Genomic DNA, 26,056 nt, shown 5'->3' with positions numbered 1-26,056 from the left:
TTGGACCCTTGAGAGAACCTCCCCCCTCCCTCTTTCTTCCCCCTTTCCAAATCCCACTCGGACTCCGCAGTTGCTCTTCATGCTGCTCAGAGGCGCCATAGAGATGCTCAGATGATCCATTGGGCAAGCCTCAACCACATCGTCCATACGGCCCAAGACAGGGAAGACTAACTAGTGTGAGGAGTGTGAGAAAGCCCCTGGAGGGTGCTGCGAGGCCTGCCCGCCCGCCCGCCGAGCCTGGCAGAAAGCTTGGCTCTCCCCTTCAGCCCCTGAAATGCCCTCTCCTCTCAATGAAGGAGGTGAGTAACAGAGCTCTCCCCCTGCCTGGGACTGACAGGGTTATTCTGTTTGATGGCTAGTCGGCTTGAATATGTTTATACGTATGCTGTGGCACACATAAATACAAACACCTGGCCACCTGCTTTTATACAAAATAAATAAACGACACACACACACACACACACACACACACACACACACACACACACACACACACACACACACACACACACACACACACACACACACACACACACACACACACACACACACACACACACACACACACACACACACACACACACACACACACACACACACATACTGATGATAAAAGGATAATGATGCATGCAGCTATGACAAACTAGACATAAACAAAAACCACTAAATCCCCTGCAGAAATGAGTAACACATAAGTATACTCCAGCAACTCCTGCTCCCCCCCCCAGCCATGAGCACAAGCTGTGACTGAATCTAGTTGTGTTGTATGCTGTCTCGTCCTCCAGAGGATCAAGGAGCGTCCCCCATGAATGGGCCATCTGTGGGCTCCTACCAGAGCGCTGGGAAGAGGAAGGCGCGCAACAAGAAGAAGAAAGGCACCATCACCGCCAATGTCGCTGGCACCAAATATGAGATTGGTACGGAAACCTATTACTGATGATATTGAAACGCTTTTAAAATGACAGTAACAAAATGTCATGACACAAAACATGCATAAACACTACATGTCAGTCTGCAAATATGTAATATGTTTGGAACAGAGTTTGTCTCAACAGAGATGGTGGGGAAGGATGAAAAAAGGCTTTCTTTCTGAGTATGTGATGATTTCCTTTCTTTGATGGATTTTTTCCATTTATTGAGGTTTTTTTTTGTACATTTTCTAGTTTTTGTTGCAAAATGAGTACTGTAGTAACTCCAGTTATTATTTTCTTTGTATATTACTTACATAGACATGTTCGATGAACTGTTACCATATTGAACACTCATTAAAGGATCATTAGTCTTGTCTGATAGGCTATCTAAGTCAGCTATAGTTGCATACAGTAATACAAAGCCTCAGATTTGAACCTGAAAATTTCATGAGCCAGCACGGCCAACATTTCGGGTGGTCCTGCAGGTAAGATTCATTTACTGTGAGATAGTGCATTCTATATTCATTTTGAAAACACGAAATCCAATCACAATGTCACCTCTTCAATAAAATCTAATTTGCCGTGGTGGATTGTTAGAAGGAGGCTGTTGTTATGTAGTGTCCTAAATGAAATCCAATAGAGTTGTAGTCCAGCCAACAGTTCACACAGAGACAGCTCCTTACACACATATAGTATACATCTTTATTGAGGTAACCTAACTGGGCAGTGAGTTTTTTTTTTTTTTTTTGAGAAGGGCCGAAAGAGCAGAGTAAGCACTCCTCTCATGTTCAGTTTTTGGTGGAAGCACAGCTCTCGGGGGTGAACTACAACCTATGAAACTAAGGAGTCAGCAGCAGCGAGTAGAAGTCGGAGGCTGCTGGGATCCTGTGGGTAGATGGGAGTCTAGCTGTGTGAGTCAGTTTGCTTGCTGTGACGAGACCCTCACAGTGGCCATTCCGTGGGTAGGGCAGGGCTATTTAAAAAGAAAATTAACACTAAGGTCCAAATGGAAAGCTCATTTTAACCTCATATTACCTTTTCTGCAGCAGTTTTTGTTGTTAAATTTAGAATTGATGGTTTTACAGATGAAGATGAAAGGTCACGAAATATGGTGTTTTAGATTTTCTTTACACCCACTGTTGAGGGATATAAACGCCGGGCCTAACGGCCTCTGCACACATCCTGCGTCTACCTCTGGAGCGCGTCGCCTTACCTTACTGCTGCATCTCTCGGACTTTTCTCGAACACACATCGAACGTCTCAGCAGCTGCTGCTGCTGCAGCGCTGCTTCTAAAAGCCCTATCTTTCTACATAGAGTTTTCATAGATAATTCCCATTAAAAAGGAAGTTCTTTCGTGTCATTTATGATACATATGATTCATATTGAGTCTAATATTGAGTCTGGACAGTAATCCGTGCGCCCCATTGCCTTTTTTTTCTTTTTCTTTTGTGTCACATTTTCGCTTGTTGGAAGTTTTATTTTGAAAGGGACACACCAGGAAATGGTGAAACTACAGCGAAAGCTGCCGGTATGAAGTCAATATGACTGAGTATTTCTCTTTCAGTTAAAGCAGAGAGACCCGAGAGAGACACGCGGCTCTCAGAAAAAAATACAGAGGTAGACGCAGGATGTGTGCAGAGGCCGTTACTGCATTATATTCCTTATAATTGTTTCACCAGGAACTTGAATGTTGTCTGTTCCTTTACAAAAATAAAGACATTTCCACAATAAATTGACGGAGATAAGGCACAGAAAACCGAAACAGAAAAATCCACCAGAATGCAGGAAATTAAGTGTTTGGCGCGCAAACATTTCTGGGGGAGCACCCCCATACACCCCACCTATAATTTGTCCTCCAAAGTATGTAAACAAAACCTAGCCTATGCCCCTGTATGTACACAGGTTATATACCTAGATATGTTGTTTGATTTTTGGATTAAAAAGAAGGCATGTCAGTAAGCGACATGTCTGGCCCTTAGTGTGATTATCATGTCGTAATTCGGCCCTTTGTGAAAATGAGTTTGACACCCCTGCTATACATCATGTATGTCGACTCAGTCCTCTCGGGCTATTTTCCCAAAGTCAGTGTTTAAAGGTTATTTATATGATTATGTCTTTAATTGAATACAATCTAACATGAGCGTTTTCGCCAGTTCGTATAGTCATCAACGAGGTAGACTTCATCAAGACCCGGGATGACGACGAGACAGCCAACCTCATCTGGAGTGACTCGGCCGTACAGCACGAGAAAATCGCTGAGCTCAGGAATTATCAGGTACGCTGTATGGCTATCATGTCAAGTCAGCACACCTAGTATGGTAGCCTTAGGCAGAGAGAGGAGAGTTTAAGAATAAGGTGTCTCATCCAATTGCTACGCTGAACAGGAAAATCTAGTTCTTGACCTTAACAGTATGCTCCAATAAAGGCAGCAGTGTTAGGGTTAGCTCCCAGAGCTTGTATGCAACTTTGGGAAATGCAAAAGTCTTGAGAGGCGACTGAAAAAAGATAATATATTTTCAGTGGACTTTGAAGGTAAAACAAATGTTGAAAACAAAATAAGCTGCCAGCCTGACAGGCACTTTGACTCTCCTGTGCTTGGACTTTTTCTATCTAAATGATTTTCCTTTTTAATCAAAGCCAAGCTATTCTTTCAAATACTCATTTGGTTACAATTGTTAAACATGACACCATTTCTCCAGATCTTTTGAACTTATTTCAGCACAAAGCATTGCTAAGTACATTTTTGACATTCTCTCTAGAGAGAACAAACCCACTAAACCACTGTGATGCAAGGTCCCCTCAAAAGCCTTTGAATATATTGCAGTACAATGTGATTTAATCCTGAGGGGGAGATAATGAGTTTTTGAGGGGCAGTTAATAAGGCAAGTGAAGTCAAATGTATTTATTATCATCAATACTACACATCTCATGGAGAGAGAGAGAGAGAGAGAGAGAGAGAGAGAGAGAGAGAGAGAGAGAGAGAGAGAGAGAGAGAGAGAGAGAGAGAGAGAGAGAGAGAGAGAGAGAGAGAGAGAGAGAGAGAGAGAGAGAGAGAGAGAGGGGTCAAGTTTTTGATGTCAGTAGTGATGTTGAGAAGACAGACCTCAACAACAAGGGTTGCTCTGAGTTGTGTGTACTAGTCTGACTGTGATCTTACCTCTGTTTGACCTCCCTGTCTTACTAAGTGAACTTGGCTGCTGCCGCTCGCCCTCAGCTCCGAGCATTAGCGATCCATCTTCCTGAGTGCTTATTTGATTAGACTGGGCACTAATGATTGATTAAATCACACAGGCTAGAAAGAGTATGGCTTGTTAGGAGGACTGGGGCAGCGAGAGTTCAAGCTAAGTAGATTGAATATTACAAAATACTGTAACAGCTTAATGTGTAGCAAAATGTGGCTAATGTTTCACCCACAGAACCGGTGATTTGCTGTCAATTGTCTTCACTTGCTCTGGTGCGCGCTGTCGTGTCGCTTCATGAGATCATTTCTCAGTAGGAAAGGAGAAGTCCCTAAACAATTGGTTTTGATTCCACCTAACATGCCTCGTCGTCTCGCGGCATTGGCACAATTGTGCAAATCTCTTTCTGAATCCCTAATTACGTCTGTCTCGTTTGGATAATAATCACAAGATCCTTTTACACTGTGCGTCCCCCCACCATCTCTCTCTCTCTCTTTTAATTTGAGCTTTTTTTCTCTTTAGTGATGTACTGTGAGAGTTTGCTGTCAAGTTTCAGTTCATATGAGCCTAATTAACGCCTCTGTTCAGGCTCATTTGGTCAAAGAATACAGAAAACCCAGAGTTTTTCCTTTACCCCCCCACTTCCTTTTCGGCGCATTCAAAGCAATTCATTCAACTGTCACTGCAGGAGCTCGCGATGCAGAACCAATTACCTCGGCCCCTCGGAGTTGAGATTGATCGTTTTTTTTTCCTCTCGCCTCTTCCCTCCCAAACCTTTAAATAGTTTAAAAAAAAACCTCAGTAAACTAAATAAGGGTTGAGAAAGGTCTCAGCATCACCTTTTTGTTTTGAGTCCGTAATTGGGCATAAATGTCAGAACATTGTAAGCTCACTTCAGGTTGCTGCCTTTAATGTGCTCATTTTTATGAAGGGGCGGGGGTGGAATTGAGTGGCGTAATGGCCCTAACAACATTATTATGTCTTCTTGTCCCTCTGCAGAGAATTAACCATTTCCCTGGCATGGGTGAAATCTGCCGGAAAGACTGCCTAGCAAGGAACATGTCCAAGTAAGTTTGCTTTGTCTCTCTTAACGCGTATCATGAAAGTGCTTTTGGTTCTGTTGCAGATGTGCAAGAACAAGAGCATTAAAAGCTCAGTGATCATCCAGCTGGCACTCTATTTACAAATGGGTACTTGTGGAGCTCTGCCATTACATAAAAAAGCCAACCATTGTTTTTTGAATTTTAAAAAGTACAAGTAAAATGTTGTGAGCTTATTCACACATAGACCCTTTCTTTGTTTTTTTCCAGAATGATCAAGTGCCAGTCTCACGAGTACAGCTTCGTACCCAAAACCTGGATCTTCCCCGCCGAGTACACTCAGTTCCAGAACTATGTGAAGGAGCTACGCAGGAGGCGCAAGCAGAAAACCTTTATCGTCAAACCTGCCAACGGAGCTATGGGTCACGGGTAGGTCAGAGGAATCTAACACAGTGACTATAAGACTAGACAGAGGGGGTCAGCAGGGCCACAAAGAGAGGGAGAGTTACCGAAGCGCAAGAGGATAGGGAGCAAGATAGCGCGTGATAGAGGAGGAAATTAGCAGCTGAGTAAATAGGGGACGAGCACAACAAAACAAGGCAATAAGAGGTTTGTGACCCTGACACGGGTGTCTATGGAAATGGAATTATGGCTGGGAACAGATTGAGTGTTTGCGCTGAGAGTGTGTGGTGCATCTCAATGTTTGGCCTTATTGTCCTCGATAGACACACTCTCCATAAATCCGAGGTTATCGCTCCAATTGGAGGCTACACACACTTGCATACACACGCTCGCAGACACACACACACGCACACGGTCCCTGGCCGTTACTGTAGTTCCTTCCCTGAAGGTCTCTGCATGTGATTATTGAATTCCTTTATGAGGTACCATCAGCAGAGACCAGTCAGACTAGACAATGGACCAATATGGCTGCTGGAGGGGACTCTGTCTCTCAATAGAATCTCTTTATCAAAAGATGAGCTGGCTGTGGTACCTGAATGCACATTTCATACTTTCAGTCCCATGGGCTATCTCAGGTTGTGATGCGATATGTCTATGGTATATGTTTAGAGTTGGACAAAATCTTGCTTTTTTTCTTAACCAAAGAGATTAATTGACTTTTGTTTGACACAGAGTAAATCAGATTGAACATTCTACGCCTGGCTTTGTGTGATTTTAAAGCCCCTTTGCTTCAAGAAGAGTCTGTTGAGAGCTACGTTGGGCAGCTAGTTATTTGGCTCTTGGAGGAGTTCCAGATCCTGGTGACTAGCCACAACACCCAGTTTATTACAATTAGGATGCAACCGGAGGACAGGAACATTTGGGCTTCGTTGCTCAGACTCCTTTGTAATCACTGCACTGACCATGATTAGTCACTCAAACATGAATAGATGCTAAATTCAGTTAACTTTTCAGAAGTATCTCAAGTATTCTAAATAGCCTCTAAAATAAAGCCCCTATCTCACTCGGCTGCGACAGTGTGCGACAAGTTGGAGACACAAAATTGCGACAAAATATGCGAATTAGCGACAATTTTCACTTGCAGTCTCACTGAGTTGGTTCCTCACGACACATTTGCGAAATGTCCTGCCCAACACTTGCCAGGAGCTCGCATTTATGTCTGGCGAACGTCTGGCGAGCCTCGCACGAACGGAATGTCAGTCTCATTTTTGTCTCAAATCAGTCACAATTTAGTTTCATATGTCGCCAACCCCTCGCAAAATTGTCTGACATTGCTCGCACTTTCTGACTCGCGGAAACTAAATTGAGAAGGGTTTGCAACGCGTTTGAGACACCTGCGACGACTCTGAGACTATTTTGAGACTAGATTTGTCGCACACTTTTTTTGAACATGTTCAAAATTCATGCGACAGGACTGCGCGGCTCTGCGACTCATGCGAGGAAATTGAGACCTCCGCGAACGTTTGGAGACAGTTTAGAGACTCGTTTGCGAATGCAGTCTCCAACTTGTCGCAAACAGTCGCAGCCCAGTGAGATAGGGGCTTAAATCAGTAACTGATTATAATGTTCTATGTATGAGCCAAACCAAATCATTTGGGACTCAAAACAATATTCTATTCAGTTGATAATTCAACGGTGTGGAGTTCAAGGACAAGTCTAAAGAGAGGGGAAATTTCAAGTGGTTTCAAGTTCAAAGACTCAAGTGCAGTAATAATGTGAATATGAAACACAAGCGAGGCCAAACTGTGAATATTATGATTTGGAAAGTAATGATTTTTTCTTTGCAGTACTTAGACAATATGTTGAAAATGCTCAGATTGCGAAACATGTATTAATGATTCTGTTTGAATTCTTATTTTTTGGAAAACGGGACCCCTGAAGTTCATGTATGAAGAAATACTTTGGAGTGCATTCATCACCGGCACCAATAGGTGGGGATATTGAAGTACAAATAGCTCAGTGGGCTTCACCTCTCCCTCTAATTCCCTTTGAATTTGTCCTTTCTGGTATAATGTGAGTTATTACTTATAACTCCGTGCTGCACTAAGCCCTTATTTATTAAAAAATAAAATGCAGCAAAGGCTGAATTATTGCAATACATTAAGAATATGAAAGATGATGAGTTTAGCTCGTCCACTCAACGGCGGGGCAGCTCCACAAGATTAGATTTTTCTCTCTTTTCTTTTTGCATGGTGTGACGCGGCAGGAAATTAAGTTATATCTACCCCCCCTGTAATTTATTTTTCCGACGGCCAACTAAATTAAGTTATTGTTTGTGTCTGAAGCGCAGCTTGTTATAAGGGAAACAAAATAAAATTGCGTGCAGGGCTTTAAAAGGCGAGATCCCCTCTGGTGCCAAATTAAATAGGCAGGGGAGAGTGGGCCGTGATTATCTGACACCCCAGCTCATCAATCATGCGGTCTCCTCCTCAGCTACTCCTCCTCGACTAACTAACAGCGTTAACCCTGTCCTCATCATTCAGCTGGCTGTCTGCCTGTTTGACGGGCCCCTCACATCGTCGGTCAGGCTCCCGTCAACTTCTCCTTGTTCTTTTCTCTTCAAGTACCATGATAAGCAGGCTTAACAAGTGCTTGTCTAATAATAGGGCAGTGTTTTAGTCGGTGGTAGCACGGGGTGATGAGGAATGACTGATGTGCATGAAAGCAACAACATTATGCTAAGGCAGTTCTACAAGCTGGGAAGGTTTTTATCAAACGTCTAAAGGGAGGACTGCTCATCGTAAGTCGAGCAGGTTTATTTTAAAACAACATGGACCGGACTGTTCCCAAGACAATGTATGTTGTGGCGGTGATTACAGAAGCCACAGAGCAGAACAGTGTTTGCCCTCTGGTGCATTGGTAGCACAATATCTCAATGCCTCAAACCCTTAGTTTTGAACAATCAAGTCTTTACATCTCGGTCAATTTCGTGTGTATAATGGAGCCTTCCAGGCTGTGAATGTAAGCATTTTAAGTCTGCCTCGACTATGAGTGATGGTGATTTATTTCAGTTGCGATGCTTGTACATAGTGGGTGATTGTTTAAAAACGACCCCTCACCCTCCTTGCCCACATGCATACACCCGCACACGTACAAAACAGACATACACACTTTTGCGTTGACACAGTTTTGAAGATATTACCACTTACCCTTGTGTGCCAACCACGTGGATGCACACACATACTAACACAATTCACTCTTGAGTCTAGCTAGCCATGGCCTGTGTTCTTTAAGGCCTGAGTGCCAGTGACATGAGACCAAAGCAAATAAATTAGAGTGGAGGTCGAAACGGAGTGCAATGTCTGCTCCTATTAACATGCCCACAGCAAAAAGACCCTGGTACAGTATTTGATGAGTGGAGTTTGGCCTTAGAAAATCACAATGTTCTCCAGATGTTCCCAGAGTTTTTCTCAGACAAACAAGCGTTTGTGTTTGACCTTTTTTATATTTCAGCTGTTTTATTTAGATGGCCAGGTAATGAACGGGAGTAACAAAAGTTTTGGAATGTTCAATGCTCCACAGAGCCAAACAGCTTGTCCTGCTCAAGCTATAGATCTGAGGGATGCCGAGCGCATTCATTTACATACAGTATGTTTTCAGTGAAGGTTCTGTAGCAGTGGAAGGTCAAATTATTACCAAGAGGCTCTGACCCTTTTACTCCTCTGGGCTAAACGTCCTCATTTTAAATGGAAGAGTCATTCCATGCACAGTAAGGACATCATTTTGCCTTCTTTGAAGCAAAACAGTAGCAATGTAAAGGTAATCTTGGACGTGAAGATAAAGTATCACCTTAAGAGACAGATGTTGCACACAAGAACTTTTTCCTGATTACTTTGAAAATGAAATATTATGATGGAAGCCATAAAATCTGTACACTGTTCGGCTCAATTCTTTTTTGTTGTTGTTTGTGGTTGCTTCATCACGTTTATAAGACAGTGCCAATGTCATCAGTCATGTTCACGGCAACTGCTATGCTGCCATCCATCATTTTTTAATTATCTTTTTGTCTTTAGTATACCATATTTTATTAAGCTGGTGACGACACCCCAATTTCCACCCTGCTAGTATTAATAAAGCTTCTGTCTATCCAGGATCTCGCTTATCCGTAACTGTGAGAAGCTGCCAGCCCAGGAGCACTTTATTGTTCAGGAGTACCTGGACAAGCCATTCCTGATGGAGGGCTACAAGTTTGACCTGCGCATCTACATCCTCGTCACTTCCTGCGACCCACTGCGCATTTTTCTCTACAACGACGGCCTGGTCCGCATGGGCACTGAGAAATACCATGCTCCAAGTGAAGCCAACCTGGTGAGTCATAGGCAATACTACTCTTAATAATCACCATGATAATAATAATAGCCTTTATTTGTGTATCCTTTCGGAAAAACATTGTTACAAACAGTGTTGGGAATAACGCCGTTTAAAATAACGGCGTTAGGTAACGCCGTTCTTTTTTCAGTAACGGGGTAATCTAACTAATTACTTTTTCCGTCGTTACAACGCCGTTATCGTTACTGAACGTTAAATGCGGTGCGTTACTATGAATTGATTGAATAAACTGTGTAATCCGAACGCACCCCTGGCTCCATACTACACAAACTGCTAGTGAGGAGACCGGTGTGTTTTATTCAGTGTGGATGACATTATAACTGTCAGTTAGCGCCGTCACGTCAGTCAGCCGGAGCGCCTGTTAAGTGAAGTTTCTTTTTCTTTCTCTCTCTGTTGTGTGAGCTTGCACGTTGCCGCACTAACCACCTATCAATCCACGGTTGAAACGTGCTCTCCCTGAGTTTGTTTGCATCGCCCTTGTGAGTAAGTGCATGGAGTTTCCCGATCTCTATAAATTGTAATTTATGCACGTTATTAAACGGCCGCGATTCGCCGGTTGCATCAGCTGTTTAGCGTGTCATCACGAGCCGAATATTGCTATTGTTCTTTTCCTGGGATCTGTATGCTGCTGTGCATGTTAAAGAAGGAAATAAACAGGATAAATCCTCTCCTCCTCTCATCGTCTCATGCTTCATAGTCTGACGTTTTTGGCTGTTTTAGCCGACACCCCTGAAGTGAATCCAGTGATATTAGCAGATCAGCACGGTACATCCAGCAGTTTCCTCTACTACTTTTGTTGAGAACAAAATAGGCCTACTTGAAGTGCAGGATAGGCCTAAACCTCTTGCTGTCTGTTGATGTGCAATAAATATTGAAGGTTATGTAGCCTACAAGTAGGCCTACCTGTCTGTTCTACTCATTTCAACTGACTTGTGAAAACTGCTCAGAAAAATCCAAATTGACAACTTTTTTTTTTTTTTTTTTTACACTAGGCTAACGCAAATAGTTACTTTCCCTGGTAACTAATTACTTCTATTGTAAAGTAATTCAGTTACTAACTCAGTTACTTTTTGGAACAAGTAGTGAGTAACTATAACTAATTACTTTTTCAAAGTAACCTTCCCAACACTGGTTACAAAGTGCCTCACAGAAGCTACGCATATATTTGGAAACACAAATGGGCGTAGACACATACCCTGCACTAATTATAATATGCATTTATCTGTGTACTGTCTGTGCTCAAAGGCCAGTATGGTGAGGTGTAGATGTGCAAAACTATATACACACACAACTAGGGATTTGTATTAGAAAGTACATGCAGACTCAAAAAAACAATGTAATCACAATGCACTCCCATGAACTGGAGAATTGGGCTTGTGCAACTCAACATAATCAAATTAGACACACAAATACACAGGAGGGCAGAGTGTAATCTCCGTAGGATCACAAAAACACGCATGTACTCATATACACGATCAACAGTGCAGACAACTGTAAAGCTGATATTGTGAACACACACACACACACACACAAAACACACACACAATGTGCAGGAATACTGTAGGCACACAGCTGATCATAAATGTTCACATGCCAGATGCCTTCTGTAATATCAAGCTGCTCATATTTGCCTTGAGGTTTTGCACCTGCTGAAGCACAGGCTGATGATGGGATGTACACACACACACACACACACACACACACACACACACACACACACACACACACACACACACACACACACACACACACACACACACACACACACACACACACACACACACACACACACACACACACACACACACACACACACACACACACACACACACACACACACGCTGGACCCCTCCTGTGACACCAGTGTGTATTGTCTTACCCAGTCTGTGACACATGATGGAGTGAGTCATGCCATAGAGATGGATGTTCAATCCCACAGAGAGTGGCTCCCAGACAGCCATCACAAGCAGGAGTGGTTTGCAGCCACAGCTTTATTACCATGTAGGTTAAAGACGAGGATGTATTGTCTTCAAATTTGAGGGATAGCGTTTAAAGAGAGGGATACAACAAGGGTAAGACCATGGCTAGTTATAGTCTCCACTCTTTACACATTTTAACCAGACATGGTGGCAACTGTGGGGCTCTGATTCCTCATCCCTGATTGCTTGGTGCGATTTTGGTCATCTTTATCTGCTGCTGCATTATCAGTCAATCCCATATGAACCATTATAATAAAGCTGGAAAAGGCCTTATATCACACAGCAAGCTATTCTTTCCTCTTTTTTTTACCGCACCATTTCACAACATCTTGTTGCCAGCGGGCTAGTTTGTGAAGTTTTTGCTTGCTCGGTTATTCTTGTCTACTCATATTACTTGAAGGAAATGTTTAAAATTACAACGTAGGTATGTGCTCTGCAGGGATGATTATCATCACTGAGAAAGGTATAATTACACTAAAAATAACTGTCATAGGTACCATATCTATCACAGCAACCATGTAAATAACATTTCATTCTATTTACAATTGCACTGCCACCCCTCTTCCTGCAGTGGAGGTGATTGTAGCCTTTAGCATCAGGCCGTGGTTGTATTGGACAACTCACTCATCTAAACTGGGAGTATTAAGCAGGCGAAAAACATGGCTTACTTTTTTATTTGCTCAGTAAAACAAACAAAGGAAATCAGGGGGAAGAAGTGGAGAACAATTTGAATGCAACAACAAGCATCTGGCTCAAAATATGATCTGCTGTTGCCATGACATTAGATTTTTGAATGTTGTCAGATCTTATAATATGAAATTGTTTTTGTTTTACAAGTGCACCACAGTTCTTCTGTATTAAAAATCAACCACATCTGGTAATAGTTATTACATTGCATTATTAGCCTTGTTTGTCATGTTTCAAGTGTCAGTAGTATATTCAGCCTGTTGAATTCTGCATCTCATCTAGCTGTCACACACTGCTACCCATTTGAATAATGTTGGAAACATTAGCAAGAGACTAATTGTAAACATGCCAATGTGTATGTCCAATGCATGAAGGCCCTCCTAACCTACTTTTGTCCCCACAGAGCCAGCTCTACATGCATCTGACCAACTACTCGGTCAACAAACACAATGAGAACTTTGAGCGAGATGAGACGGTGGACAAAGGCAGTAAGAGGTCCATCAGTTGGTTCACCGAGTTCCTCCGCACCAACGACTACGACGTGGCAAAGTTCTGGGGAGACGTCTCTGTACGTGGGTAGTCCACACACACACACACACACACACACACACACACACACACACACACACACACACACACACACACACACACACACACACACACACACACACACACACACACACACACACTCACACTCACACTCACACTCACACTCACACTCACACTCACACTCACACTCACACTCACACTCACACTCACACACAGATACAGCACTTGCAGACACGTTGTGGCAGACCTGTATTTTCCATAAAAGAACGGGTGATAACAAAACTCACCACAAATGCAAACAACACAGGCATACTTCCGTGTACTTCCTCAAATATACTGTTTATACACGCTGGCTTGTTACTAACCAACACATGTTGCAAACAAGACACAGGCGTACCAGCGTCAATTTGATATGATTTGTTATGGCAGCAATTCAGTGAGCTTCAGAGTTTTGTTTAAAGAGGACCTATGATGCTTTTTGACTTGTATGACCTATAAACGTTGTTATGATGATTCATAGTCATGCTTAACCATACTAAATTATCAAATAATGACTTACATGCATTTCGACGTATTCCCTGCTGACCGTCTGGGGTGTCTGTGCAGAGCACTAAACACTATTCTAGCCAGTCGAGAAGTCACGTCTTCAAAGCGGTCTACCCTTTCATAATTTGTGACGTCGCATAAAAATTTGTGACGTGACCACGCGGATGTTTCCATGTATGGTAATGCTGTCACTTCCCTGTTCGCGTCTGCCTCGCGCCCTTATAGGTCCATGCTCGCGCTTCCCGCCACTGAAAGTGTTCCGGAAGGAAGGTAACCAATCACAACGGAGTGGGGTTTGCAGGAGGGGGGGGAGGGTAGCGGAGATGGCCGATGCACAGGCGGAGGGAGCGGAGATTGCCGAAGCACACACACTCAAGTGTCGACAGGACGTGCTGGATCGCCAAAATAAGAGAAAGAGCTTCCCGAAAATCTACATAGTTTTTTGTGATGTGATTCGTGTCAGGTTGCTCTATAGCAGTGTAAAACAAGAAATTAAGACCAGAAAAGTAGTATAATAGGTCCTCTTTAACTCCAGGAAGAGCTCATTGAAAGCAGCGAAGGCCGGTAACTGCATAGCAACAGGCACAACCCCTAGTTTGACTGCAGTGTGAGTGGTGAGCGGGGGACAGGGACATGTCTGAGCGTGCAGCAGCATGACCATACATGGAAAATCCGCTTTATCTGCGTAGATAAAATCCGGAAACTAGGCAGCTAGGCTGCCGCCAACGGCATCGGAGTGTTGAGGCTGTGCACAGCCACCTGCAGCCACCCCAGACAGAAAGCAGGGAATTTGTCTAAAATGCATGTATGTCATTATCTGACACTTTGGTATCATTTAGCATGACTTTATAACATTATAACAGCATTCATAAGTCAGAAAAGATGAATAGAATAGGTCCTCTTTAAGTCTCTTTAAGTTACGCCTTTCTTTTTTTCACTTCTTTTGCCCTAGTTCTGTGATTCTGTTTTCTATTCTATTAATGACCTTGACTTTTTGTCCCTAAGTCTGAGTCATTCCAGTTGCAGGGTCCCTCAGTGCTTATTCTCAGTTTTACTATCTGTTCTCACGCCACCAGCATTCATCACGCCACCAGCATTTATCAAATCCCATTGGTTATTATGCTCCCCTCAAGGCAATATTTTATTACTTCTTCTTTCTTCTTTCACTTTTCTTTTTGCTCATGTTAAAGAAATTGGCCTTTGACACTATAATAAGTATTATGGGGAGTGCTTTATCTGTTTTGCAAAGTTCTTGTTTAAGTAATGTTTCATTTTCTTTATACTTGTCTCTTATACATCCTGTGTAATCTCTCCATGATGTCAAAACATTGAAGTTCCCCTTTCTTTTTCTCTTTTGTTTCTTTTTCTCTCATCTTTCTTGTCCCCCAGTGACACACCAGAGTGTCACCCTCTGGCTCAGCCAGACTGTGCTCATCTCCTCTTGCTCTCTCACCATTTTTCTTTTTCTTTGCGCTTTCTTCAGAAGTTGCTCTCCTTTGGTGTTAGGGCCATCCATTCACACTCACACACTGTGTTTTCACTCTCCTCTTGTTTCTTGTTTTTTTCATCTCTCATCCTACATTTTGTACCCACACAGACCTTGCTGCACTGACTCTTACCGCGACCAGTCACGGTCAGATAGTCAGAGAGATTGTTTTCCCAAAAGATTCGATGTAGTGGTTCAGAATATCATGTTGTTTTTTTATGTGCATGTGCAACACTAACATCTCTTTTATATTGAGGTATTATTGATGCGCTACCTGAGGCCAAGTGTCCAAGGTTTGACCAGCAAAGCTGCTTCTTTTTTATGTGTTTGTAATTTTGAGAGCAGTGACTGACTACAAATGGGCTAGTTATGGAAAAACTGCAGGCCGACAGCACTGCGTAGAGCTTGACTGATGATGTTTAAGGGTGTGTGTGCGTGTGTCAGAGTGTGCACGTAGTAGTGAGTACAATGAAATAAAATTAGTCCACACGGACGGATGGGACTCTCATTCTCCTTTTCTTACCAGTTAAGGCTATTACATTTTTTTGGTTGACATTCACAAAGAATAAATGTTAGAGCTTTTATGACACTTTGATACACTTTATTCCCCAAATGATCATCTTTATACAACAGTAGACATAGCTAACCAAAAATACAGAGTATCAGGGGATATATTGAGCATACATTTATATTGACAGACTAATACATCACTTTAGTGACTGATGAGAAATGTTGGCACATAAATGTTTATTCCTACCAATGGCTTTAAATTGTTTGGTTTTTTATCATTTTAGTTTGATCCTGCCTGTAGCTTTAATATCTTTTTAGTTTTACCATAGTGTCAACTGAACAGAACCAACCATTGGGAAAAACCTCCTGGACATCCTGCTGTCTCTACTACATTCAGCTAAAGAAGAGAAGTGACGCTTTTTAAACAATGTGAATTAGGTTTAAAAAAATAATACACTAATGCAGATAAAATAGGATGAAGTAATATATACGTATATGGGATAAGCAAATGAAAAGATCAAGTCCAAAAGCTTACCTAACACAGCCACACATCCACAGTGCTAAGCAGTGGCCAATGCTGGGGGCTTAGGATAAGGAACACACACACACACACACACACACACACACACACACACACACACACACACACACACACACACACACACACACACACACACACACACACACACACACACACACACACACACACACACACACACACACACCTACACACTACACACTATACACTACACACTAAACACTAAACACTACTTACTACACACACCAGCCAGTACTGGGGACTCGGGGCATAAACTGTGATAGAGGGAGCAGGTGTTTTTGCTGGGCAGCCTGTGGGTCAGACGGGTGAATGGATGGACAGAAGGATGGAGGTGTTTGTGAGTGACAGACACATAGAAAAGGGACGGGGGCTGCCATCTTATCAGGCCATGGCCAGGCCACCATACCCCTCTTCTGCACCCAGCAGTCAGACTGGGCAAAAGGCAGGCCAGCAGCACTGTGAGGGGCTTTACTGGTGAAGGGAAGCTTTGTGCGTAGTGTGCGTGCGTGCATGTGTGTGTGAGTGGGCACGTTTACCCATGTTCCACAGTGGGAGTAGGCAGGCAGGTAGCAGCCAACAAACATATGTACGGAACACACACACACACACACACACACACACACACACACACACACACACACACACACACACACACACACACACACACACACACACACACACACACACACACACACACACACACACACACACACACACACACACACACACACACACACACACACACACACACACACACACACACACACCAACCAACAAAGTGAACACAGATTGGGAGCTGCAAGCAATACAGATTGACCACCACCAACATTGGGAAAAGTCTGTGTGAGTGAAATTCAAAAGATTCAGTGCAGATTCAGGAACACTTTCTGTGTCTCCTTGGCTTTTAAACTGACAGGAGAATTGAGGATCAATATGGATTGTATTCCTACCTCTTTGAAGAAGTTTAGTATGTGTCGTGATTACTCCATTGTCAGTGTCAAGTCCTAAATCGAAAAGGTTCAAGGCAAGCACTTGTCTGCTGTTTCAACCTGCAATTAAAGCGGGACTACTAATTGCACCATGTTCAGTGTAATTAGTATTTCCTTTTCATTTTCCTTTTTAATCAACTGTTATAAAAATTGCTTCCTATGGCGTTTTAACAACTGACAAAGACTCAAGATTTGTGTCCTTTTGTCAGATTAACTTGGTGATTCTCTTTGTGTGTGTGTGTGTGTGTGTCCTCCCAGGAGCTGGTGGTGAAGACCTTGATAGTAGCTGAGCCCCATGTGCTGCACGCCTACCGCATGTGTCGCCCCGGTCAGCCACCAGGGAGCGACAGCGTCTGCTTTGAAGTCCTAGGCTTTGACATCATCCTGGACCGCAAACTCAAACCCTGGCTACTGGAGGTACAGCTCCTTATGTGTGTCTTTGTGTCTGTGATTAATGGGTAGTTATATGGTATTCATTTGTACTTGCCCTTGCTGACAAAACTGCATTTTCAATTACATAAAAAAAGAAAAAAACCTATATTCAAATAGTGTATTTCCTACATCGTTTAATTTATTAATTTGGTACGTTTAAATTTCGAGACCATTTTCGAGTAAATTATAATATTAATAATAGTGTGTACAATAATAATGTTTTTAAAACAAAGTGAAAAATAATAAAAGAATAGTAGATGTACTACTGTGATTTAAGAAAAAACATTATATCCAGGGCATTGTTTGTCAGAATGAGGAGGGCTGCTGTCTGTGGAGTCTCACCTGTCGTTTCTGCTACCAAAGTGACAGTGGCTCCTAAACTGAAATAATGTGGCATCGGCAGGAGAGAGGGAGACGTTGCCCCACACTGATAGGAGGCATAAACACACACTGATTTTGCTTACACACTCTCGACCCTGGTGCGCAGAAACACACACAAACACAGGCACAGTCTCAAGGACGTATTTATGCACCTCGGAACAAAGGCAGAGACACATTTGTAACATCATGTAAAATGAAAGGGACGTACACAACCACAAACATACACACGCAATTACATGCCTGTGTGCATTCATACACACCCAACCATACAACTAGGAATGTCTGCATACACGGCGGCATGCAAGACAAGACAAAGACACCTCTCCCCCGTACAAAGGCATGCACACACACACAGTATAAATATAGGTCAGGTCGGCAGGTTGACTAGCAAGACACCCGCCCCGCATTCTCTCAGTGTCTATCCCTCAAAAGTGTCAGTTATCCGGGAGATGGATTTGAGTTTAGAATCCACCCCAGGATTTATTTCTCACTGTTCTGATGTCAGCCAGGCAGTTAAAGGGTGACCTAAATCCTTTAACCTAAAGTGGCTGCGCGCCATAACCCCCCCCCCCCCCCCTCCCCCTTTCCCTCAAATTGACTCAAATATGGGAAATGCTTCTGGGATAATTGCTTGTTTTTCCCCATTATGCCAACCCCAAATATATCTTGAGATTTCCAAAAGTCTCTCATTTTTTGGGGGGGAAGAGAGTGACATTTGATAGTTGGCTGGTGTCATTTAGGAGAGTCATTGTGGAATAAGGGTGTTATAATTACCCTATCTGACTCCTTTTGTGTGGTGGAGCAGCGCTGCTATATGACAAAAGGATGTTCGAAAGAGCAAGTGGCTGGTGTTCCTTTTGACTGCTGGTGCACTGTGACAGTATATGTGCATTTTGTGTGTGTGTGTGTGTGTGTGTGTGTGTGTGTGTGTGTGTGTGTATGTGTAGATATGTATGAGACATGGCAAACAGCCGTGAATGCAGTTGTTCCACTCCAGCAGTAATGATGCCCCCTGTGCTACTAGCAGCTCTCTATAACTCTCATCAATTAGCATTTCATGCACACACACACACACACACACACACACACACACACACACACACACACACACACACACACACACACACACACACACACACACACACACACACACACACACACACTACTTACTTACACAGCCGTTCCTCTCTTTCATGCAACATTTACAGCAACAATCATTTATTTCCCAAATTCAACTGATTTGTCAGGGGATAGTTGCAAGGCTTCTCAAATCCTCACTGAGTACGCTATCAAGCCTGAAAATAACTTTATTACCACTTCTAAGTCGGTCGATGTTCCTTCCTATTCAGCAGGGACGAAACACGCAGCCGGGCCCATAGGCTGATTGCCACAAACGGTACCCTATGGCAAGCCCTCAGGTCCAAATTTCAATTTTTCAGCAGATCACTTTGCAACAGTGTGTGGAAAATAAAATCTGTTTCATTCTGTTTCACCATTCTTTATTTTTCTTAATTTTTGTCACCCCTCCCGAGTCCCAAAAATTTAAAAGTTGTGTCAGGATTTGAAACACAATCTAGGTCTTTCAGGTTTGTTTTGAATTTGCGGACTTTCCTTTATTGGTGTCACTGTGAATTACACATGCCACGCCTCGTTGGGGCTTTACCCAGACCGCTGTTCCGACAACGTCTTCCTCTCTTACTCTTTAAAACGTCAAAGTTGGTTGTTGAACATGCAAGCTCCCAGTCAGGAAATGAAGGTTCAACCTGTGTAAACTCAAAGCCCGTCGGGTACCTGAAAGCTAGATGGTATCATGTATAAGAAACTGTCAGATAACATTAGTTCTGCCCTTTTGTATTTGTATTTTAGTCTGCCGTTTTGTGTGCGTGTAGGAGCCTGGGCAGGGGAAAAAGGAACATGATTACATCTCACATCCTCCAATTACACTGCCAGAAAATAGCCACTGTTTTTTTTTCTTTCGGACAAGGCATTCAAAACAGTGCAACTCCAAACTCCTGTGATTGGAGGACCCGTTTGCCTCTTGCTATTGCAAGAAAACCCCTGTGAATGATAGGGCTCTTTGTGGGCAGACAGGCTCAAAGACAAATCATTGCAAATATACTGATAACAAATACGGATACTCAAGAGGAACAACCCACAGACCAGTGCACACCTGCTAAATAGCTTGTCACAGGGGTGAAAACAGAGAAGGAAAGAAGAAAAGAGTGATGCTCTCTCAAAGCCAGGACAGGTATCAAACAGGCGCATTGTGCTCAGAGTAAGTATGGAAAGGGGAGAAGGGAAGGTAAAAAGACAGACAGGCTTTTGTGTGACCCTTATTTTAATTCAGAGGGTTTCAACACAAGCTTTACCTCCTATTGACATTCAAAACACCAGCACTTCATAGGCGGACACACATACACACAGACACACACACACACACACACACTTGTTCAAATGGCGTAACCCGAGACGTTCACTTTCATTAAACCAGCCCAGACAGCATCTGTGCCTTCCTGTATAGGAAAAGGCGTTTCATTGAGTCGTGATCTTCACTTTACTTCACACACATGCACGCACGCACACACACACGCACACACACACACTAAGTACATTCCCATATTATGTCTGCTTGGACTGTATCTTCAATGCCAATGGATTAGCTTGAAAGGCCTCATTGAAGGTGTTATGTGTGTTTAAAAAAAAGGTAAAACATATCAGAAAAAATGCACACACATTCGGTGTAGCTAGTTATGACACAGGCATTACCTTAAAATAATTTTGAACAGTTATTGAACAGCAGGCATGTCAAACTCTAGTGTGAGTCAAAAGGAGTGCATTTACACAAAGACAAAATATGGCAGTGGAACCACATTAGTAGCCCTGCACCGCCCTCTTTTCTCCAGTTTATCCAGACCAGGTCCCATGCATGTGCTTAAAGCCAACATGACAAATAATGTCAAACTGAATGAGGAAATTGTAGAAGAAAATTGTGGTTGTTTGGGAATACAAAAAAATGATTCCTTAACATTCTCCAACTGTTATGTTTGAACAGATCCTGAGAAAGAAACCAATTTATCGTTCTCATCAGATCCTGATTGGTGTCCATGGACCCCAACACGAGGACGAGAGGATTGAGGCCCAGTCTCATTACTGGATCTAGCTTACTCTCTTTTTTTCTTTTTTTTGGATGCTCCCCTACATACAGCAGAAAAAAAGCTCCATATGGTCAACTCTAAATAGAAAAAAAAACAAGTTTTTGTAGTGAGCATGAATAATTAGAAATCTGTCCGGTCTGTGCAAAGCTGTTTCTCCTGTCAGTCTCCAGGACTTTGTGTGTGTAACAAATAAGTGAGATATGTGCTGTTTAAGTGTGTGTGGTGTATGAATGAGTGCATACTGTAGATGCTGTATATGTGTTTGTCTGCACTATAAACAAACATATGCACTATGGAAGCCACTGCATGCAACTGAGGGTACTCTCGGTTTCTTGTGAATGTGTGTGAATCTGGATGTGTAGTCTTTGTCCCTGTGGAATAGCTCATCTTGTCCTGTGTGTGTGTGTGTTCCAGCCCACAGTCTGTCTTTTAATCCTGTCGGAGAGACAGGGAGGTATTTCGCTTAAAACACAAGAACAGACCAATTCAGTTAGTAACAGAATAAAGACAGAATGTGGAAACTTCTGTCTGCCAACTCTCCTGGTATTTGACATGTCACTGTTCAATATAAAGATGCCACTGCACAGATGAGCGTAACCCGCTTGATTATTGATGGCCGCAACCTAACTACCGTCTCCTCCATCCATCTCTTTCCCATTCTCCCAGACGGGTTGTGCAGAGTGATTGGCAGCTAATGAGGCAGGCATGGTTAGGTCAACCATGGCACGGGTTTGTTTGTGTGTTTGTGTGTGTGTGTGTGTGTGTGTGTGTGTGTGCGTGTGTGTGTGCGTGTGTGTGTGTGTGTGTGTGTGTGTGTGTGTGTGTGTGAGAATGGGCATTACGACAACAGACCAACACACTGCAGCTGGCCGGCTCCCCTTAAGGCAGTGATTCTTCCCCTCCCTGCCCTCACCTCCCTCCCTTCACCTCCTTCCTACAACTTTCCTCCCTTTCTCTGCTCCGTCCCTGATTGTTTCAAGATGAGTTTGGTTTTGCCTGTCCATCCCTCAGAGCCAACATAATCCAGACTTCCTTCTCTTTTGAGTGCAAGTATATATGTGTGTGTGTGTTTGCATTGGGGGTGTGTTTGTGGGGAGTAATCTGGGCCCGGCAAGTGTAAACAGATGCCACGATACACACACACACACACACACACACATACACATAGAAACAAACGCATGGATATCTTTTCAAACACCCACGTCCCCAACACACACACACACGCACACACACACACACACACACACACACACACACACACACACACTGCAAACAAAGTGCAACTGCGGAAAAAACTGTTAATTTCCTGTGTGGAATGAATAATGTATCTATGCTGAATGAGATTTCATGTGCCTTTTGCTTTTTGTCAAAGTCTAATGAGTAGCCTTTTCAAGAATAGCTGTTTCCCTACGAGTTTTAGAAAACAGGATTTAGTGGTTATACTGACTCTCAGATATTTCCTCCAATAATTTAGAAAATTGTTTTTTGGAAAACCCCTTCAACAGCTGGGTCGGACATTATTGTGAACACGGCGTGATTAAGTAGGACTTTACTTGCTACCTGTGCTCTCCAAATAATTTTCATCCCCTCATGAATTAGTTTTCAAAGCTGAAAAATTATTGAGTAGGATCACTACAGCTTGATATACTCAATTATCTCTCTCTCTCTCTAGCACCTTTTCTACCTTTCATCCTTCTCCTTTTGCCTTTGATTTATCTTAGGCAATTAGTAAGACTCATTCTTATTTAAATGTCCATGGATCTCGTCCATGGATCTTGCTCTGAGGGGATGTCTTTCTGCCTGTCAACCCTAGGTGGCAGTAGTAACCTACCAGCTGCTCCTTGGCTCATAAGAGGTTTATTAAAGAATAATTAGAATGATGTATGGGACTGTCTGTCTCTATCCACATCCATTTTCCCCCAACATGACTATTTCATGGAATAAGTATCAAATTAGGAGCGCACAGGCCTCGTATGTGGGGCAGTTGAAAATCCCCCCCAACATTTAGTCATTTATCATCAGGCATGGCAGTACCGGTGACAGTGCGACTGTGTGTGTGTATGTGTATGTTTGTGTGTTTGTGTATGTGTCTCTGTACTGATGTGAATGCGTGTGATTTAGAGCGAAGATATATTGCATGTGGATGAGTGACATATGGAACTTTGGTGTGTGTAAGACAGCATACAGGAATATATTTCTTTTGCATATTTATGACTAAAAGTTATTGATCGTAGGTCTGTTTTCCTGATATGTATATATTCTTACATATTCGTAATTACTGAGGTGGGTATTAGGTTTGCGTACTCATAAGTGTGACTATGTTCATTCTCACCTTTTTTGTCTCCTTCGAAGCACATTTTTGCTTTGTGTGGTTTTGACTAATTTAATCTCGAAACAAAAAACATTTTAAAAAGCCCAAAATCCCTGCAGCCAACCAGACAGACAGCCAGCCAACAGGGTCTGGTGGAGTGGTGGCTAATCTAAGCGTTTGCCTACTCACTCCCAGGACCTTTACCAACAGCTCAGCATGCACGGCTAGAATTTCCCCGTGTCCGACTGGACCACTAAAAACGCCACAAAAAGAACAAACCAGTGATTGATAAGACGGCTGAAACAAGAGAGCGACTTAACATGGCGGCCAGCTGTCTGTCTTTCTGTCGCTCTGCTACTCATGCTCTCCCTCACTCTCCCTCTCTGCCGCCCTGTGTCATTCCACCATTGTGCGGCAACAAACACTCCATTCTGACAGCGGTTGAACTGTGCCGATACCCTCGAGTGTGCGGGGCAGAATGGGAGGCTTGTCAAAGCAGTGGTTGTTTACACTCTGCCAGGATTAATAAGAGGGGGTAGTTTTTCTGAACCGATTAATCACTAGTAGTCCCTTGCAATTGTTTGACGAGTATTCCAGACAAAGAATAGATTTCGATGCGGGGAAGCAATTTGTTGTGGAAAGAGAGCAGTTGATTGTTGTTGATCCATTGCTGTTGCTATGTTATTAGGGTCACTGTGACACAGCAGATGCCAAAGGAGCAAACTGTTTTGATGCCCACTACATTTTCAACAATGAGTGAGTCATATAATCATAGAACGTTTTTTTATTTTATTATAGGCTTACTGTATTTACTCTTATTTGAATTGAATGGACATGCAGTCTGAGTACTTGTCATAACATAGAGTGAACTGATATTGAGTTAATTCTCTGTATGTGTGTAGACCTAGAGGGTATAGAGAATTTATTTCCCTCTTGGAAATGAATAAACTACAGTGTATCAAACCAAATAAAGTGTTTAAAATTGGCTGGTTGCACTTCCACCTCTCCGTTTTTACTTCAGGACCTGCAATAAAGATCGGTAGACAGGCTTGCAGATAAATTCAAGCCAAAAGGATATTTATAAAATAAAATAAAAATAAAAGCTCCCTTCTAACCCAAGCTTTACTCCACAACTACCCTCATAAAAAAATTGCAGGTTACGTGTCGTCATCTGTGACACACCTCCCAGGTGCAGAAAATAAAAGAGTAACATATACAAACAACAGTTTGCAGCTTTACCCTCTGATCTGTGTATGTTTTTTAAATCGGATGATCAGATGAGGATCTGACCTGTCCTGTGAAAAATTACAAACTGATATATTCTTTTTTTCTCTACACTCTGCTCATTCCGATGTTTGGCAAAGTGATATCTGGGCTGTGGCGATGCGATGCCGACGCTGAACAGAATCAAAGCAGGAGTAAAAAGGAATTGTTCTAATCTTTTCATCTGACGTTTTTATTGAATGCGTCTCGGAGCGACTGAGCGCTCCTTTTCAAGACCCTGCCAGAGTCACTTAAGGAAATCAGAGCGCTGGGTTTTGGGAGCCTGCAGGGGTTCATTAGGACCAGACTGCACCAACTTCCTCAGCCACAGAGGAAGGACGAGAACACAGGAACACAGACAGAGAATGAAGGAGTAAAGGTAAAACGAACAGATGGGGGGGAATGAGTGACCAGACAGAGAGCGGGGCGAGACACAGCGAGTGGGAGAAGAAAATAACCAGAAGAAGAGAGTGCTACGTACAGACTTGAGGGGTATAGAGGTAGAGAGAGAGACCAAAGATTGAGAGGGAGAGCAAAGGGAGACAGCTAATGCCGTGGTGCCAGTCTACTCCACTGACAGCTTGACACCACAAATCAAACTAAGAAATGAAGACAAGTAACGAGACAAGCGTCCCCAGGATCACTGCCAGTCTGGGCTGTGTTACCTATAGGCTATGGTGCTCTTAAGCCATACGTTTTTCATTGCGGCCTGTCATATCGAAGAGTGCTCTCTAAATGAAAACAGACTTCTTCCGTCTTTTTCTTTTGTAGAGTTTAAATGTATTTTTTTTTAAAGGTACTGTAGTTTTGAAGTGGAGCTCTGTCCTTCTCAGCACACAGAGGAATGTATTGTAGACTTCACTCTATTGAGTGAAAGAGTTGGATAGGGTCTCTGTTCCTTTTCTTCTCTTTGAGCTGGGGGGACATTCATCACCTAGACCACTTCTCCTTCTGATAAATGGTTGCCATGGAGAAAGAAAATCGCACATGTCGGTGTGCGCACACACTTACGAAAGGCGTGCCTGTACAAACCCACATCATGTTGGTGTAGATTTAGTAGCTCAGTTGTGGTGTTTGTGGATCTATCCTGTGAGCTAGTCGGAGTAGCCTCTGGCAGTGATCACCTTGTGTTCTCTTTTGCATTTTTTACTACTGGCATTTTTACACAGAAGCTTCCTTTTACAACAGTACACATAATGCGTCGTAGGAGTTTAGGCATGTTGCTGAAGGACAATTTGGGGTGGTAGCTGTAGATGAAGGGGAACGCTGCCCAGGATATAGATATAT

General features: G+C 42.9%; 1 protein-coding gene across 1 annotated transcript in view; it reads left to right on the top strand.

Moving 5' to 3' along the window:
• Window positions 1-274: 274 nt before the first annotated feature.
• Window positions 275-26,056, top strand: part of ttll7 (tubulin tyrosine ligase-like family, member 7) — a gene marked incomplete at both ends in the record, with an annotated part of 64,594 nt that continues 38,812 nt past the window's right edge. Inside the window, 8 exons of the mRNA XM_080032243.1 lie at window positions 275-299; window positions 786-917; window positions 3,066-3,187; window positions 5,091-5,158; window positions 5,402-5,560; window positions 9,685-9,901; window positions 12,992-13,156; window positions 17,486-17,644. Of these exons, the coding sequence (XP_079888369.1) occupies window positions 275-299; window positions 786-917; window positions 3,066-3,187; window positions 5,091-5,158; window positions 5,402-5,560; window positions 9,685-9,901; window positions 12,992-13,156; window positions 17,486-17,644 (1,047 nt within the window). The remainder of the gene's footprint in view (window positions 300-785; window positions 918-3,065; window positions 3,188-5,090; window positions 5,159-5,401; window positions 5,561-9,684; window positions 9,902-12,991; window positions 13,157-17,485; window positions 17,645-26,056) is intronic.

Source organism: Ammodytes marinus, assembly GCF_949987685.1.
Source record: "Ammodytes marinus genome assembly, chromosome: 8".
Lineage (NCBI taxonomy): Eukaryota > Metazoa > Chordata > Actinopteri > Uranoscopiformes > Ammodytidae > Ammodytes > Ammodytes marinus.
The sequence above is the reverse complement of the archived record's forward strand: the minus strand, read 5'-3'. Positions and strand labels throughout refer to the sequence as shown.